Source organism: Micrasema longulum, unplaced genomic scaffold (genome assembly GCF_059751315.1).
Source record: "Micrasema longulum isolate JH-2025_06_02 unplaced genomic scaffold, ASM5975131v1 h1tg000141l, whole genome shotgun sequence".
Lineage (NCBI taxonomy): Eukaryota > Metazoa > Arthropoda > Insecta > Trichoptera > Brachycentridae > Micrasema > Micrasema longulum.
This window is the reverse complement of record NW_028277347.1, coordinates 1110796-1129431: the sequence shown is the minus strand read 5'-3', so window position 1 is coordinate 1129431 and position 18636 is coordinate 1110796. Positions and strand designations below refer to the sequence as shown.

The following is an 18636-nucleotide window of genomic DNA, read 5'->3' as shown; positions in this document are numbered from 1 at the left end:
CAAATAATTAAGAAGTGTTACGTAATAATCTAAAGAGTAAATTTTATTAATGAACTTTTTACAAAAAAAAACCGTATCTATCAAATACAAAACGTATACTAACTTGCTAACTACTGACTACTAACTCTAACTTAATCTTCGCTGGTGACATCCCCTACAAGTAAAATTCACTTACTGTTACTTGGTCAATTCTTCGGATCCTAAATTTACTAATAAAATTGACTGTGTTTGTTGGTCAGTTTTACTTGTCAAAAATCTGTGAGCTTCTATCAAATGGTCACATATTTTACAAATTAAATTCATTTTAGAGTGTCGGATCGACTTGGCATTTTTTACCAGTCAACCATTGGGCTAATATGATGTCAAAAAGTCGATTGACCCGATTAGTTATAATGAGTTGATAATAATCCTAATTAACTAATCACAGTTAACAATTAACAGTTAACAATCAACTAATAAGATGATAATGTGATTTTTTTGCAGGTAAGCTAAAAAAAATATCATTCATTTGTACCTACACAGTAGGTACACAATATAATGAAATTTATATTATAAACTATAAATTTATATTTTTTCTGTGGTTCTGTGTGCTTCAACAATTTTCATCTATGAAATCAACTCAAACTACGTAACTTTGTGATATATTATATTGTGAAACTATATTATTCATTAATTTAACACATAACGCATATAAGAATTTATAATTCAGTCAGTATTAGGTATTCTCATAACGATTGAAATGTCAACTGGGCGATTTGTTCTAGAAATGAATAATGCCAAAAACGGCCGCGTCGAGCGCCATGTGTTATTACGCCACCAATTACAACAGTTACATGAAGAAACATAAATGCAAGAAAATGAACAAAAAGAATATAAAACTATTTAGCAAAGACAAACAAGGGCAAAACAATAATTGTATACAATATATTAAAAAAAACGAAAGACCAAAAACTTTGAACTAAACCATACCAATCCAACTTTACCCCACACTGTTTAGTCGCGAAGAGATCTACGAAAAGCCGGAAGATCTATCCCAAAAAATTCCAAGTCGTGTGATGAATTGACTAATCTACACATTCTGGACATAAAAACCAAAGTTGCTCTTAGAAGATTTTATAAATAGCAGATTTTGACTTCTGGTGACACGGTTGGGAGCATGAAAAGAAATTGATTGCAACAGAGATGGGACATCATAAACAATGAACAACTAAAACAGTGTAAGTCACTCTCCAAGCACAAGAGTAAGTCTCTTTTTTGGAGAGTTACAGTAATAATATTTACTAGATGTGTAAAATAAGATATGTATAGAATTTTAAAAACATGTATTTTTTAACATGTATGCAATTTTTAGTAGCACTGAACTTTCTCGTGGAAATAAATCGTTTGATTTATTGAAATGCTAACAGAATTTGCCATGATTGAAATATGCTAAAATGCCTGTAATAAGGAAGTTTTTTCATTTGTTATTTGACTATCAAACTAAACCACCTTTTTTTTACTACACGTAACACGATGTAACATCGTGTTACGTGTAGTAAAATACGGAATATTCTAAAGTTCAGTGATTGAAAAAAAAAACGTGGAGGCATACTGCTTAATAATTCCTTTTCCATAATTTATATTGATGCGAATAAACATATAATTTAGCCCTGTATTTGCAAAATAAATGAAAAATCACAAATACGCCGATCATGTTACGCATGTGCATCCCCCACCACTGTCATCAATCGACTGAAGACTGATTCTGTTTTAGACAACACCCGCCACAGAACAGAGTCTCTGTCTTCCATGTTATGACTTCTATCTTCGTGCTCTCTCTTGTATAAGGTATTTGTATAAATGTGTCACTGAATTAGCGGACATTTATTCTTCGCGTAGCAAGGATAAAAAAAAATTGTATTAACATTTAGCATAGTTATACTAATTTTACTTTCCAAAGCGGATGTGAAAATGTCCATTTGAAGATTACAAAAATACGAATTCATCATTAAAAAAAAAAAGAGATATTTCAAGTCTCGTGTCCTATGTCGACTAGCGTGACATCACAGCCACACAAGAGTTAAGAATCATTTAGAATATTAACCGATACACAAGTGTAAATTTGATGCTACTCTTTTTTTCTATGATTTTATTTTGTTGCGCTTTAATAATAAGGAATATTTTTGGGTTTTTTTAAATATTTTTTATTTCCTTTTTTAATTACTATAAAAAAAATATATCATATTTACACACATCTTTTACAAAATAATTTTTTTTTTCTTTCTTATGTTATACAAAAATATTATAACTGTCCATTATTTATTATAGGAGCTAAAATTCATTAACATTTTCTTGTATACCCACGAACAGGCCATGCCTTTGTGGGATTTTTTTCGTTTACTATTTTTCTATTTTTATGTATTTCATTGATATGTAATTATGCTTTATTTTTTTTAAAACTCTGTTTTATTATTATGTTTATTGTTAAAAAACAAAAAAAAAATAAAAAAGAATTAAAAATACTTACATAATATAAGCGAGGAATATTTTTCAATCCGATGATGTTTGTGTAGAATATTATTAATTATTTTTAAAAAACACAGAATTTTGGCCAAAAATTAATCAAAACCAGCATGATCACAATACCAGAGAAAAGGTAAAAATCAGACCCCCGTTTAGAAAAAAGGCGAAGTGAAAAAATTGTATTTTATTTAACGAAATTTAAAATATTTTGAAATGGGAAATAATATTTATGAAGAAAAAAAATAAATGTACGAATAAAGACAAAGACGACTCGTGGTTGTCTTCGTCTCACGTGACCGTTCATTTTCACCATTTATACTTGTTTTACCATTTTTTTCTTGCTCCATTCGTTCTATGTGACTAAACCATCTCAAAGACCCTTTCTTAATCTTATCAAAAAGCTTATAAATTAAATATATGTACATGGTTATTATTAGAACACATATAAGAATTTGTTTATGTATGCTCTATTTCAAGATTCAAAATAAATAAATAAAACAGTTTAATAACAAAATAGTGTATTTCATTCAAACACGATTCTCTTACAATAGCTTTGTAAGTACCTAAATGAAGTGTTACTGAGTAAACGCCGATAAAATAAATGAAATAGTTGAGTAGCTTAAATATGGTGCAGTTAGTCACAGAATACGTTGGCAAACTCTATTATATCTCACACGTCCTTCAGGACATGGCCTTCACGATGTTGCAATCACGGTTGGAGATCTCAGGGTCCACTCTTCTTCTTACTTCTGGTGTATAAAAATAATTATTCTGGAAACATATTAAATCAAAAAATAAATTAATTCAGTTTCACAACTGCTAACCTATTCTTTTTTTAGATTTCAGGACCGATTAGGATAAGTGAATTTCAATAATGGTGTCATAGCGATTTTTCTACTTGTTAGCAAATTACTAAAAACAATTGATTTACTTCTAAACCAATATTTTTTAAACATTTTTACACCGATTTAATTTTTAGCAAATAGTGTGTTGAATATGAAAACAAAGTCATGCATTTAATGTAATTCCTTCTCATAAAATTAATAAAAATCGTGTTAAAGTGCCAGTGTGAGATTTTGGCTGACCGTCATCTAATTTTATATATTTTTTCAAACGTTAAAAAACGATAATACCGCTTTTTTTTCAAATTTTATTCTTAGTGAGTTTTATAATTTAACTCATTCATTTTATTTTATCCAACAAATTTCTTTAAAGTATTTGAATACTAAATTTAAAAAAAAAAAATTAAATGGTTTGAGTCGGCAGTGAGAAATTATCCAAAGGCAATATACCTGACCTAATATTTATTTATTCATGCAAATATGTACATATATATTGCATAAAAAAAATAGTAATGTTTCCTTAAATATATGAAGCCACGAGATCTGTGTTGAGTTGGGGTAAATATAATGGAAAGTGGAAGCGTGTACATTATTAAATAATAGCAAAAATAAATACTAAAAATAATTACACAAAAATATGTTTTTCAATAAACATCTGGACACCACGCAGTATATAAATCTATGTAATATCTCGCAGCAGTCTCCTGGAATGGTATTTTTCCTTAGACAAATTATGGTATGATATATTCATGGTACAATAATTATAATCTTATATGTAAATATATTATTTTCTGGTACTAGAATAACAGTGAGTTCCCAAATAGGCAATGTTTTGGGGACCTCACTTAACAAATAACAAAACATCTGCAAAATCAAAGGTATAGCAGGTAATTATCAACAAATTCAAGAAAGGAGTGCGGTGTTGGTTGGACGTGTAGAGCAAATGGACAGCGAAAGAATGGCTAAAAGGAGAAATGGCACGATCAAATCTAAAAATACTTGAAGATTGTCATGTCAAGAGTAGGAATAATCGGCGTGCGTGCAAAAGAAGATGTATAAATGCAGGGAATGAGAGGTCTTTATGCAATGATAGAGTGATATAGCGTTTTATCCAACCCTAATAAAAAGTGTGCGTAATTGAAACTTATTATATGCGTTTCTTCGAAGGTAAAATAATTATATAGAATCTTGTGACATCAATTAGAAAAAGCTTGTTTACTTCTCAAAAATAAACAGGTGAAATAATTGATTAAATGCCTATTTATTTATTTCATATACGGCTAAAGCTAATAACAAGAGTTATATGAAAAAACATAAATACAAGAAACTGAAAAAAAAGAAGATAAAACTTTTTAGCAAAGACAAACAAGGGCAATAAAATAATGGTATAAAATATATTTAAAAATACGATCAACATATAAGATTTCGAGCTAACCCATACCAATCCATCTTCATCCCACACTGAGTTGATGGCAAAGAAATGTATGAAAAGCCGGAAGATCTGCACAAAAGCACAAAAACCGCCCTTGAACCTGTAGCAATTGCACAGAAATCTTTAATCCGAGTCATCTTAAAAAAAACTTTTCACTATCCAAGTGACTTGCTCTTCAAAGAATTCAGAGTACTGAATATTATTCAACAGTATATATTGAGAACGGTAGTGGTTACACACGTAAAGAGAGACATTTACCCAAGCGTCAACCACAACCATAATACAAAATACTCTAATAGGGATCTGATACTAAGTGAAGGGGTCAACACTGTTCTGGCATCGAGACAACACTATAACGTAGGCAAAAAGGTCCATAACCTTTTGCCAGAATCGTGGAAAGACGGGAGTGTTGTCAAGTTACGGAAGGTATTGACCTCGCTCTTTCATGACATTGGTCGTCGGGAGTCAGAAAAGTTGATGCATGCCACGGATTGGAGAACCTCACTGGATGTCAAAAATAAAATATAAAAAATAAGGAATAATTAAAAAAAAAAAAAATTATAGATGACAACCATGAAGTTTCGCATAAATAAATTGTCTTTGTTTTTATGAATGTATGTATGTGTATGCGCATGGGTGTATGTACGTGTGTGTGTATGTACATGTGTATATATGTTTATATTTATATATACATGTGTGTATATATGTGTATGTCTGTATGTATATGAATCAAAATGTGTATCCGAATAAGTTTATATTTTGTTTGTCTGTGCTCTATATTAATTTGTTAACTATTATAATATATAAAAATGTAATTGCCTAGCTTGGAACGGGGTATGTACCCTTGTTAGGTGGGCAAAGTGAATATGGAATTGTATTTTGATAAAGAGTGTGAATAAATAAATAAATAAATAAATCTTTCCCAAAGAATTCCAAGTTATCTGACGAATTGACTAATCTACGCATTCTGGACACTGGGGCATAAAAAAAATTGCTCTCAAAAGATTTAATAAATAGCAGATTTTGACTTCTGGTGACATTATTGGAAAAATGAAAAGAAATTGATTGCAGCAGAGATAGGACATCACTTATAGAAGTAGGTATTTTGAAAATGCGTACATGGTCCATCTCAGTTCTACGTTTCTTCAATAAAAGCAGATTGAGAGATTGCTCAATTTAACAGGAGGAATAATGACCCCTTCACAATTCGGGCAACCATGCCTTTTTAGAAAACGGTGTTGGACAGACTCGATATGGTGAAATTTGTAAATTTATTTATTTTAAAAAAACAAACAGTCGACAATGATATAATAACATTTTTTTTTAAATACAGTTTAGAGACAGGCCAGCAAAGTTTCTAAATCAAAATCATTTATACTATTATATTGTGTTACAACATAAGCATGTGTTTATGTGTATTTGTATGAGAGTAAGTGTAGATGTGTGTTTATGTGTATTAGTGTGGGAGTAAATGTTCAAGAGTGTGCATTATTAAATAGATATATTTGATATATTTGATACACGTTCTGTCTTTGAGCAGATCATAGACAGAATATTACACAGTTCGTAAACTGACAATTAAAACCACCCAATGGTTTTAATTGTCAGTTTAGCATTGCAAATGCTAAACACCCATATTTTCTTTCAGAAATTTTCTCAATGATTGTAAATAAAATATAAATTAAAAAATATTTTTTTAAAAAAAGTAAAATAATCACAGTGTTATCTACGTGAGCATAATGTTTTACATTTCAATATGTACACACTTATCTACTAGTATTCATAAGTATTCCTATCACACTTATCACTAATTGATTAAATACGTTAAAACAATTAAGGTTGATAAAAATCTCGATGGATGTATTTTCGAAGATTTAGTATTTTATCAGTTATTTTTTGTGATTTAAAAGCAAGGTTTGTCTAATTAATTTCAAACAAATAAATTAATTATTGTTTTTTTTTACCGCAGTTTAATCTGAAAAAAAACTAAATAAAAAATATTTCAATATTTTCTTAAATAAAAATAAATATTTGCGTTCTTATGATTTACTCAAACACGTTTTAACGTGGTCAATTTGAGGGGCCATTTTTAATACGTTATAAATTACTCACTATTAAAAAATGGGAAACAAGATATGATAGAATGGGGTTTGAATCTCAGACCTCAGATTAGTGAGTTCACAACACTAACCACGGGACCACAACCCGGTTAATTTAATGTCTCTTTCAGATCCTATGTCAATTTCAACGGATTCATGAATTTGAGCTAGCATCAAAACATATCCAAAAAGACCGTTTTAAATATTGTATACAGTATGTAAACCGGAATTCGACTCTTGTTGTAGGCTGTGGTAATTTTGGGAACTCGTGTATTAGAGATCCCGTGTTAATTCTCGATCTACCATAAATCGAAAAAAAAAATTGCATGAAATAATTTAAGACGCGCTAAAAATGGCCCCAATTACATTTTTGTATCCCAAAAATCGTTTCAAATATTAAAGTAGTGAATATTCAAAATTGCAGAAAACCGTATATTTTTGTGAGAGTTTTGGCTAAAAACACTTTGTGTTTCATTCACACTTGTCTTCGTTTTTAAAATAAATTAAAACCTTTCAGTCAAATACCCAAACACGTCTAACAAAAAACCATTAATCTCATAGTTAAGAAAAAATCACCGTATTCCAAGCAATTATGAATTGAAATAACTGTTACTGTTTTTTTGTTACCTATGATAATAAAATGTATGTAATTTTTCATGACATTTACATTGGTTTCAAAATTTATGTAACGGTTTTTTAGATAAAACAACCTTATTAAAACAAAACCGTCCGATATGCTTGTCTAGCGGTATTTTTGTTTTTTTACTTGAGTCAATTTTCAAAATAAACTTAATATATCTGGATACGATGTTAATTAAAAAATATAAACATGTTATCTTTAACAATATGGCAGATATAAAATAAATAAATATTTAAGACGTACCTTCTAAACTAAACATCCCTCTTTTAGCTCCTTCGATAAAAATCGTAATAATGGCATCCATAGTTTCCTCACAGGTGGGTATAATTTGGTCTGCAGGTAACAAGAATCCATATCTACCCTCGTCTCTTAGCTCGAAAGTGTAAACTAAGGGCGTGTTGAAGTTTGCTTTCACCCAATCTGTGCTTCCTCCAGATGCTTCATCTGATAACCAATTCAAAATAATCAAAAATCGTAATATACTCGGAGATCTTGTTTACTGGTTCAAAAAATCCCTCTAATTCAAATGAAGAACATTATTATATAAATGTAACTTATATTTAAAGTGTGTATGGTCAAAAGCGTTTGTAGTCAATATTTCAGTGAACGTTATTAAATATTTGTACATAACCACGGACCGACTTTTCTTTGTCTATCGGCATCGGCAGGACATTAATTACACCAACACGCAAATTCCACTATACACCTTTAGTATATACAATGAAAGTATCCACCCTTTTCCTGAAACTGTTCATAAAGACTTGAGTCTTTCTTCAGTTTCGCATATCAATATCAATTTATTTTTTTTAAAACTAATTAAGTGAAAATTTAATATTTCTTTACAATCAAACCGCAGAAATAACAAAACAAATAAACTTTAAAAACTTTCATTGTACCCCTCACTGCAGTATTGTCAGTTTGTGATCAATCAAATACACATGGTCAGCACAATCACCTTTTTCTAAATTCCCAGTATTACAGTGAAGGAATACAGTGTTAGTTCCAAATTGAGACCGCGGCCGCACGCTCCAGATCCCGCATCGGAAAGGAAGAAGAACGTAGTAATACAAACAAATCAATCAAACGACACGAAACCCAAATACATATAGGAAACATTGGAATAATTTGCCCTATACAACATGCACTCAATCAACAGAAGAAAAACAATACGTATCTATAACAAATCACAGTGGAACATCAAATTATCAAGACACTACCGGCAAAATCCTAACACAGATCCTAACATGATTCCTATCGAACTCAGGCGAAATTACTTTTCGAAATTACCTTTATTATATAATAAATTAATGTTGGGGTAAGCTTCTAATAACATGTGTTCTTTCAAGACGTTGGTGTTAATATTTTTGTGCAACTACTCGTACTTGCCGTCTGGAGATCCGATATTTACTCAGTGAAAACCAAATCCCGCCCATATAACGCCTGCGTAACACCTGTTCTCCTCTACGGATGCGAATCGTGGCAACTCACTAGGGCCCAAAGCAGAAAAATTTTGAATTTTGAGAAAATTGGTGTCTCAGAAGAATATTGGGTGTGTGGTGGTTTGAATTTGTGAGGAATGAAGTAATAAGAGAACGGAACAAACTTCTGTGACAACTGTCATCAAGCGGAGGCGATACGGTCGGCTTAGCCATGTGCTGCGGATGCCCCACGCTTGCCTACTTTACAAGGCATCAGGTTCTCGACGTCCTGGACCTTCACTGTTTGCTGTTTGTCGGCAGTTGGTGTCATAACTACGGGACGCCGATAAGCAGTTTTCAAAACGCGAGAAAAAAAATGTGTATGCCTGTATGTAATAATATATTTTCACGACAGATGCAAATGGTGGCACCTTCTTGAGGGCCCAAAACCGTAAAATACTGGATTTTGAGAATAGGTGTCTATGAAAAAAAAATTGTTTTTACTTTTTACTCTGTTTTTAGTATGTTTTTTTATTAAATGTGTTTTGTTTACTATATACATACATTTTTTTCTTTCTTTTTTTTCTTTGTTTTTTCTTTTTACTAAGTATTTTGCTATGTTACCGTTGTTATTATTTTTGTATGTATGACATTGTAAATTATGGTTGGTAAGGATTTGTTATTGTTATTTTTATATGTTTCCTACTATATGTTTTATTTTTACTACGCATTTTACTGAGTTTTAAAAAAAAATAGTCTTGTTTTTTACATATTTTTCAAATATGTTTTTCACTCTGTCTACCTTTATTATTGTTTCTATATGTTGATTACTAAATTTTATATGTTTTTTGACTGGCTTAGAACGGGGTAAATAACCCTCCTAGTCAGCAACTTTTATAAATAAAAATAATAATAATGATAAATAGATTACATAGTATGCTTCAACTAGAGAGCGAATATCAAGAAGATTTTTTTTTGTATGATTTAATTTTAAAAACTCACATATAGTTTCGGCAACATTTCCAGCCTTGTAAGACGTTCCATACCGTTGTTGTAATGCAGTTAATGCATTCATTCCAATACTTATCTGAACAAACATATAGAAAATACTGTAGAAAAAGCATACAAAATTTTAGGGTTAGTCATACGATCAACCAAACCTTTCACAAGAACTGACTCATTAAGAAAACTTTTTTTCATATGTACGTAGTGTCCTCGAGTTTAGTTCGCCGATTTGGAATCCTCAATACAATACTTACATAAATCGTATTGAGCATATTCAAAACTATGTTCTTAGACAATGAGATTTCAAAAATAATGTTTCATTTTCAAGGAGGACTGAGTCCGCTAATTTTCACAAGGCTCAAAATCTCGCAACTCGGCGTACCATGTTGGATATGAGCTTTCTCTACAAAATTGTTAATAACCTAATTGATAGCCCAGAAATTGTTAGAGGCATTTCATATCGAGTCTCTATTCGTAGAACTCGTCAATCTGTACTCTTCGACATTCCTAACTCAATGACTAATTATTTGAAAAATAGCACTCTTCGAATAATACTGATTACCTGTTTGTGACTGTTTCCCTAATTAAAAACCTCACCGCACGCTCCTGACGGGTATATTTAAAAGTAATTACAATTCAAATTCATGCCAATTTGGCATCTTCTGACCTGAGTACCTACGGCCCATTTTTTGCTGCAAACTGTAGCTTACTTTGTTATTGATAATCCTAGATCATTTTTTGGGCTAACAGGTAGCTATGCAATCGGTAGCGCGTATTATTATCTGAGGTTATATCACTATTGACAAAATTAGTTTAAAAATAGCACGATCTTTGCAAATTCGACCACATAACCGAATATCGCACGCAACTACACTGGCTCAGTATCAAGCATAGAAGAAACATTTACATTCTATCATTTTTTTACAATAATTTAAATAATCCTCCTTCGCACGTTTATCTGAGAAAGCTCTTCCAACCTCTATCATAACACGGACTATTTCCTCGTTTTTGTAACGAGAAAACCCTTTTAATACCCTTTAATCGCTCTAGTTTTCTTGCCTCTTCTTTCACAGTAGTAGCTGCTTGATTGTGGAATAATCTACCCACTAATGTAAGAGACGCCCCTTCTTCATTTACATTTAAGTCAAGATTGAAATGTCACTTTCTAAATATTTAAGTTGTTCCTTTATCCTTCTACTTTCCTTCCCATCCTCTTTCCTCTCTTCATAATATCGTGTTAATTTTTCATATATTTTTATTTTGTTAATTTTTGTTTCCCGTTGCCTTCTCTGGAAGATTTTTCTGTCGGGGTTACCTTCCCTTTGCTGGATAGATCTAGTTTGGAGGCGCCAGAAACTCGCCTTTTATCCTCTCGTTATCTGCTGTGATCACACCGTTATGCGTGTGATCCCAATGCCCGGGGTTTGCGACATGGACGCTAACGAGTAGGACTAATCAGTAATGTTGCCGGTGGAATGCAACTGGGCATTTGCAGAATTTTTGAAGAAGGCAACGGGAAACCACTCTGGTCATCTTTTCCCGGGAATCACTATGGCGAGTATATCTAATAAGCAGTGGTCCTGGCTGCGGAATACAAGAGTAGCGCAGGACCAAGATACTTTCGCTGTAGTGATCGCCAACCTCGGGAGGACCTAACAAGGCACTGCAAGAAGATGAAGAATCTTTTTTTTTTTTTTTTAATTAAAATTTTCGTATAAAATTGTAAGATTTAATATGTCCATGCAGCTGGAGGCGCAATGCAGAAGCTTGGGTGAAGATCTATGCGACATCCCATCGGTGATAGGTAATAAAGAACTCACACGAGAGGTAGTATCAATCATGGTCAATATAGTGCAGGCAATTGGTAAAATAAACCAAAGTAGGGAAGAAAATGCCGAACACTCCTCTAGTGGAACGGAAGGCCTGTTGACTACTGCCAACAGGCCGGCTTCTCCTGAAGAGTTTTGAGTGGTTTCCTCTCCTCCGAAGTTCCTGATTGGCCCACATTAGTATATCCCTCCTGATCCTAACAGTTTAGATAAATTTAAAGAAATTTAATTGCAGAAAAATCCACTTTTGAAATATAAACCTTGTATATTATAAGCAAGGTAAATAATAAAGCAACTCCCATATAAAAAAAATAAATAATAATAAATATGTCCATGCGCTTGTAATTATCTCAAACTGAACGGTTTGGGAAGGTAGGAAGAAATTGCCTTAAGGCAATATGACCGCCTTTATATGTTTATAAATTGTTTATGTTTATAAAGTGTTACAATAAATAAATAAAAACTTTCTTCACAACTTACAGCTTCATCATAATTGTCTAAATGTTGCACTGTGTAACCAAACGGAACCAAAAGGAGCTGTGAGTAGGCGTGAAAAGATATGTAGGCCACGAGTTTATTTCCAATGGATCTAATGAACTTTGAAAGTGTTTTAGTTTCGACTTCAGAAAAAGGACTCGTCCCCGCAAAGTTTTCGTTACAGGGATTAGAACTGGTGCCACGTTCTGAAAGAAAAAAAACCAAAGTTATTACCGTATGAGGGAAATATCACATACTACGAATACCGATAAAAATATATGAAATAGATTAAGAATATTTCATTTATATTATTAATTGACAATTCTTGGTGGAATTCCATTGTAATGATGTAATAACTTATATTTACATATAAGTTATTAATTTAAAAAATACTTGGTACACTTCCACTTATTTATTTTAACCAATTAGCGCTTTCACCCTCTACAGTGTAAGGATAATTTAAATAAAACTAAATATTTTCTTAAGTGTAGGTACATTTAAAAATAAGTTGAAAAAGATACAATACGCAATATTGCAATGGAACAAAGTGAGACAAATTATTGAAACATGTGTTGGCGGTGTACATTGTAAACATTGTTATAAAACAATAAATATTTTTCATATAATAGAATATTCTCTTAAAGTACACCGCCAACACATGTTTTAATAATTTGTCTCACTCTGTTCCCATTGCAATATTGCGGATTGCATATTTTTCAACTTATTTTTAAATGTACCTACACTTATGATAATATTTAGTTTTATATGAATTATCATTACACTGTATAATATTCACCAGTCTGAAGATGCCCATTAGAGGGTGAAAGCCCTAATTGGTCAAAATAAATAAGATTTAGAATAATTAATTTTATTTTCAAAATCCATATGGATATTGTGGAGATTTGTTTTTACACATATCTTTAAAAAAATATTTATTTAAATATGTTACTGGAAAAACACGACATGTTTGGCATTGGTGATTGTTTTGATTTAAGTTATTTTTTGACAATCTTTGATGGAATTACATTGTTATGATGTTATAACTTATATTTATATTTAAGAAATAAGATATTCGAAATCAGGTAGAAAAATTTGTGTATCTGGGAAGTACGTTAACTAGGGATGGAAAGACCGAGAAAGATATAAAAAGGAGGGTGAGTACAGGGAATAGGGTGAACGGTGCACTGAAATCTACTTTAGTAATCAAATGTTTATCGTAGAAGGCTAAACTAGCAGTTTACAACGGTGTTCTCTTGCCAACTCTAATGTATGGGAGCGAAGTGTAGAATTGGAAAAAAATATGATTAAAGTACGTTCAATTCTGTCGAAATGCGATCTCTCAGGCGAATGTGTGGTAAAACGATGTATGATAGATGCGCGAATGTCGAGATCCGTAAACTGTGTTAGGCTGAGACATGCATTATCGACAGAATCAAGAAAGGGGTGCTGCGTTGGCTTGGACATGTAGAGCGAATGGACAGCGAAAGAACAGCTGAAAGGATCTACAATGCGAATGTTGGTGGATGCAGAAAACGAGGAAGACCGATAAAGACATGACACGACCAAGTCCATCAAATACTTGAAGATGGACATGTCAAAAGTAGAAATAACCGGTGTGCGTGCATGAGAAGATATATGAATGTGGCGGAAGCGAGGTCTGTATGCAAAGATGTGACGGCGTGATGGGTTGTTGTTGTTATATTCAAGTTTCTAATTAACGATACTTTGTACACTTTTACTTGTTTATTCGACCAATTAGCGCTTTCACCCTTTAATGGGCATTTTCAAATTGGTGAAGATTTCCATATTTTCATATAATTTCTTCATCGCAGTTGAGATATGTGTATGTTTTCAATATGTACCTGCCCAATGTGAATCCCAGTTTCGATTGAGATCTGATCCTTTACACGGTCCATAAGGCTTTCTCGTCTTTCTCCAAAATCGATCCTGAAATCAAATGACAAATGTTTTTTTTTGTTCATTCCCCGAAAAAACTTTTTGTAGAGGGAAACTCAAATATATAAAAAAAAAATTTTTGATTTATAATTTTTAATAAGAAAAATCAACAGAAATGGTATGAAAAAATATGTATGAAAATATTAAATATACATTCAATTGATGTTATTTTACGAATATCTAGCCATGATCCCCAAAACACCGTAATCGATAAAATATATTTTTTATGGGTGGACATTTTGTCTTTTTAATTGTTAAGAAATGCACTGTGCGAATAAATTTTCGCTTCAAATGTTTATATTATTGATATTTATTTATTATATAAATTTATGGTCTAAGCCAATTACAAGTTATATAAAAAGACATATGTACAAGAAACTGAACAAAAAAATCATAAAACTGTGTAGTAAATTTAAGTCAATTTATTATATAAATAAAAGACGAGTGATACTTTAACCAACAAATTTGGAATATACAGTGACCGGTTTCATCGTTTCCGCGACATCTTTAAGACCGATATATTTATTAAAGAGATCAATGTATTTATACAAAACAGAGGTAAGGATAGAGAATTCAAAATTATATGAAAGTAAATTAAATAAAGTTATTTTTATCTAAAAGATCACTATCAAAAGTTTTTCGGGTTAACTAATGAGTTGATATAATGCTATTTTTATGAGTTTAAGAATTTTATTTTTAGTGTGATTTAGTTAATTTAGTATAATAAAATACTTAAACTCATTAAAATAGCATTATATCAACTCATTAGTTAACCCGTAAAAAATTGAATGGTTTAGGTAGGAAGAAATTATCTTAAGGCAATATGCCCGCCCTTATATGTATATATATTCTACTACTACTACCACTACCATCACGCCATTTCCTCGTAGGGGTAGGCAAAGAGAATGGACCGCCACACACGTCTAACCTGGAATACATTCCTAGCTTCTTCCACATTCATACATTTTGTCATACATGCCCTTCGGTTGTGTCTGCTTTTGACATGTCCAGACTTAACATTTTGGTTTATCTGATCATGCCACGTCTTTTTTAGTCATCCTCGTCTCACGTTACACGTTCGTTCATTTTCGTCTAATATACTTGTTTTACCATTATTTCGTCGTCCATTCGTTCTACATGACCAAACCATTTCAGAAACCCTTTCTAAATCTTATCAGTTATACTTGACTCAGATTTATACTCTCGCTTGACTTCATCATTCGTAACCCTATCATACATTGATTTCCCACGCATTCGTCGAAGAGATCGCATTTCAACTGCGTTCACTCGGCTTTCATCCTTCCTCTGCTAGTTCCATGTTTCACTTCAATACATAAGTGTTGGGACTAATACTCCGTTGTACACTGCCAGTTTAGCTTTGATTGACGTGTATAATATATGTATATAAAGTGTTAAATAAAACAAAAAAAGTAAAGACAAACAATGGGCAATAAAATAATGGTAATACATTCATAAACACGATAAACATATAAGACTTCTATCTTAACCATGTCATTCCATCTTCATCCTATACTGTTTTAGTGATATCAATATGCATAACGTATACACAACGTAACGTAACGTAACAATGTGGTAACAATATACATAATGTGTTAAAATTAGCAATAAAAAGAATTCTCGTTATTGAATAATTGGTTTTATCCAACAATGTTTGAGTATGTCCAAATGCTTGCGGCTGGATTTCCTCCCTTGGGAGTTATTCAAATTTGAATTTATTTCAGCAGAGAGGGAAAACAGAAGTCTAGGCATTTACATGCATTTGGGTTTTGTGTCGTTGTTTGATTTGTTTGTATTACTACGTTCTTCTTCCTTTCCAAGGCGGAATCTGGAGCGCGCAGCCGCGGTCTCAATTTGGAACTAACACTGTATTCCTTCACTGTCATACTGGGAAATTAGAAAAGGGGGATTATGCTGACCATGTGTATTTCATTGATCACAAATTGACAATACTGCAGTGAGGGCTACAATGAAAGCTTTTAAAGTGTTTTCGTTTTGTTATTTCCGTGGTTTGACTGTAAATAAATAGTAAATTTTCGCTTAATTAGTTTAAAAAAAAATTATATAGATATGCGAAACTGAAGAAAGACTCAAGTCTTTATGAACAGTTTCGGGAAAGGGGTGGATGCTTTCACTGTATTATGACCATAAGCCCTGTAAATGCCTAGACTTCTATATTCCCCTCTCAAAAAGGTTTTCCCTCTCTGTCGAAATAGATTTAAAATTGGTTTTATATTCATCAGTGGTCAAAAGTTGACAATTTTAAAATTTCTAAAGTCGTTTTTCTCTGTTTGACGCATTTAGACTTGTGGCACTCTACACGGGGGGTGCGATATGTAGGTAATTACGATAGTATCGCACAACAAAAGAATAACAGTTTTTAATAATCGTATGACCGGTAGTCATCAAAATATTAAACTTATTCTAATTCCTGTGCGTAGTTAGCATACATTCAAGACAACAAACATAAAAGAGGCCCATTCGTCTGGTAGAGATAAGAATGTTTAAAATGTTACACTTACTTTAAAATGGGAGTATTCGTATCCATCAGGATTAGCGACAGGAATGATATACCAATCAAAACTTGCTGCTATTTTTCTAACAGCCGGATCGGAACTCGTCACTAACTGGTTTAACAAATATGTAACCATTGCCGTTCCTATCCATTCTCTGGGATGCATTCCTCCTTCTATCATCACAGCTGGTTTTCCGGTCCCATGTGAAAACCTGATTCCTTTGATAATGCGCCTTTCGTAAGTTCGGCCGCCTTCGAAAATTGATACTTCGTTGTGTGCACTCGCCAATTTTTCCATCCAATCATAAATTTGGTCCAGACTCGCGTATGATTTCCAATCCATTCTTCTTGTTCCACTTCTCAAAAACAAAGGCTTTGATTCTCTTCTGAGCAATCTAGAAGCAGATATTGACCAACGTCTCCTTATTGCTTAGCTTTGTGGGATGATAAAGTAAATAATGAATTACTCAAAACTGCACAGCATAAATTTACAAGTTTTGCTCATATAATAGCAATGAAAATAACATCATGAAATCTTTATAGAAATTGTCAAAAGGAAAAAAATTATGCTGTAAAGATTGATAAACTTACTCTGTAACATTTGTTACGAAAACTGTAGGATCCATTCCACACTTGAGCATATTTTCAATAAAATTGTTTTGAAATTCCGGAGGCACCATGATGTCCACTGAATTCCCTTTAGATTTGACGTCACACCAAAAATTCAAAGTATTGTTTGCATCTTCTAAACCTTTTAGAATCGCGACCTGATCGTCAGTTTTAGGAATGACTTTAAAAACCTTATAACCCTCATAATTACACCAACTTCCTACTATGAGTCCACAAATTAACAAGAAAAATGCGTACATGTTATAAAACCATCAAAGTTTTACAAAAAAAACAACTCTAAACGTGTGTGTATAAAAATCTTGGTATCAATATTACAAACGAACTAAGAGCAATATTTATAGCTTCTAAAAATAATTTTCAAGTGATTTTTCACACTTCATTGGTGAAACTCTTAACCTATAAATACTGCATTTGATTAAAAAATAGCGTAATTTTCAAGTAGTAACGTTACGCCTTAAATAACAATAAAATGTATCATTAAATAGCAATTAAAAACCATTTTTACGATTTCGCTCTAATAATCTGAACACAAAATAATTAACATTCAAACTGAAAAGACTTCTTTATTATTACATACATAATATGAAAAAAAATATAAAGGTGCAACTTAGTTTCTGGAGAAAATTAATTTTTTTCGTTTCAAGAGTCAAACAAGGAAAAAAAACAAATGATAAACTGTTGACAAAGTATTTGTTTGTGCCAAAATATTTTCATTGATAAGTTTCTGTTATTGCTAATTTTAATATTTTCTTTCTGAATCTATAGCTACGAAACAGGATATATCTATAATGTTACTTTCCATTGTATATTTTTTATTCAGGAAACATACAGTACGGTTACAAAGTTTTATATTTTACACAGTTAGACTAAATTCTAATGGACCAGTGAAGTTTCAATATAAGATGTATATATACATCTAATATTAAAACATATACATATAATTATAATTATATCTAATGAACCATTTTTTTAAGTACAAAAAAGAGAAGAAAAAAACAACATAAATAGAAGTTGTTTGAAAACTAAAATCAAAGTAAAAAAGTTATAAGTTATTATTTACAAATGGTAATAAAATTACAAAAAAAGAAAAAAAATTTTTTATAATAAACATGGAATGTACTTTTATGTATGAAATCTTAATTATAATATTTATTTTTAATCATTTGGGCTACGTCGCACTCAATGTATAAATCAATAATTTAGAATTCATAGTAAAAAATAACAGTTAATAGTAACAATGCGGGGTTTTCGCTTAATGATGCAGGGAGCTATT

At 31.7% G+C, this 18636-nt stretch overlaps 1 protein-coding gene across 1 annotated transcript; it reads right to left on the bottom strand.

Annotated features, from left to right (window-relative positions):
* Window positions 1–131: 131 nt before the first annotated feature.
* Window positions 132–17076, bottom strand: LOC148284207 (zinc carboxypeptidase A 1-like). Its single transcript, XM_088242497.1, has 7 exons — window positions 16741–17076; window positions 14107–14191; window positions 12248–12450; window positions 9936–10020; window positions 7808–7959; window positions 3036–3057; window positions 132–154 (listed from the first exon to the last, which is right to left on the bottom strand). Exons 1-7 carry the CDS (start codon window positions 17074–17076, stop codon window positions 132–134), a joined length of 906 nt encoding a protein of 301 aa, XP_088098623.1.
* Between the last annotated feature and the right edge of the window lie 1560 nt (window positions 17077–18636).

Bases quoted from the DNA above. Each gene is read 5' to 3' on its own strand.
- LOC148284207 (XM_088242497.1), bottom strand. From the start codon at position 17,076: ATGGATTGGAAATCATACGCGAGTCTGGACCAAATTTATGATTGGATG. The intron at 14,192-16,740 runs GTAAGTGTAACA...ATTTGATTTCAG, and splicing joins ACGAATACTCCCATTTTAAA to GATCGATTTTGGAGAAAGAC. The intron at 7,960-9,935 runs GTGAGTTTTTAA...ATTGGTTATCAG, and splicing joins AAATGTTGCCGAAACTATAT to ATGAAGCATCTGGAGGAAGC.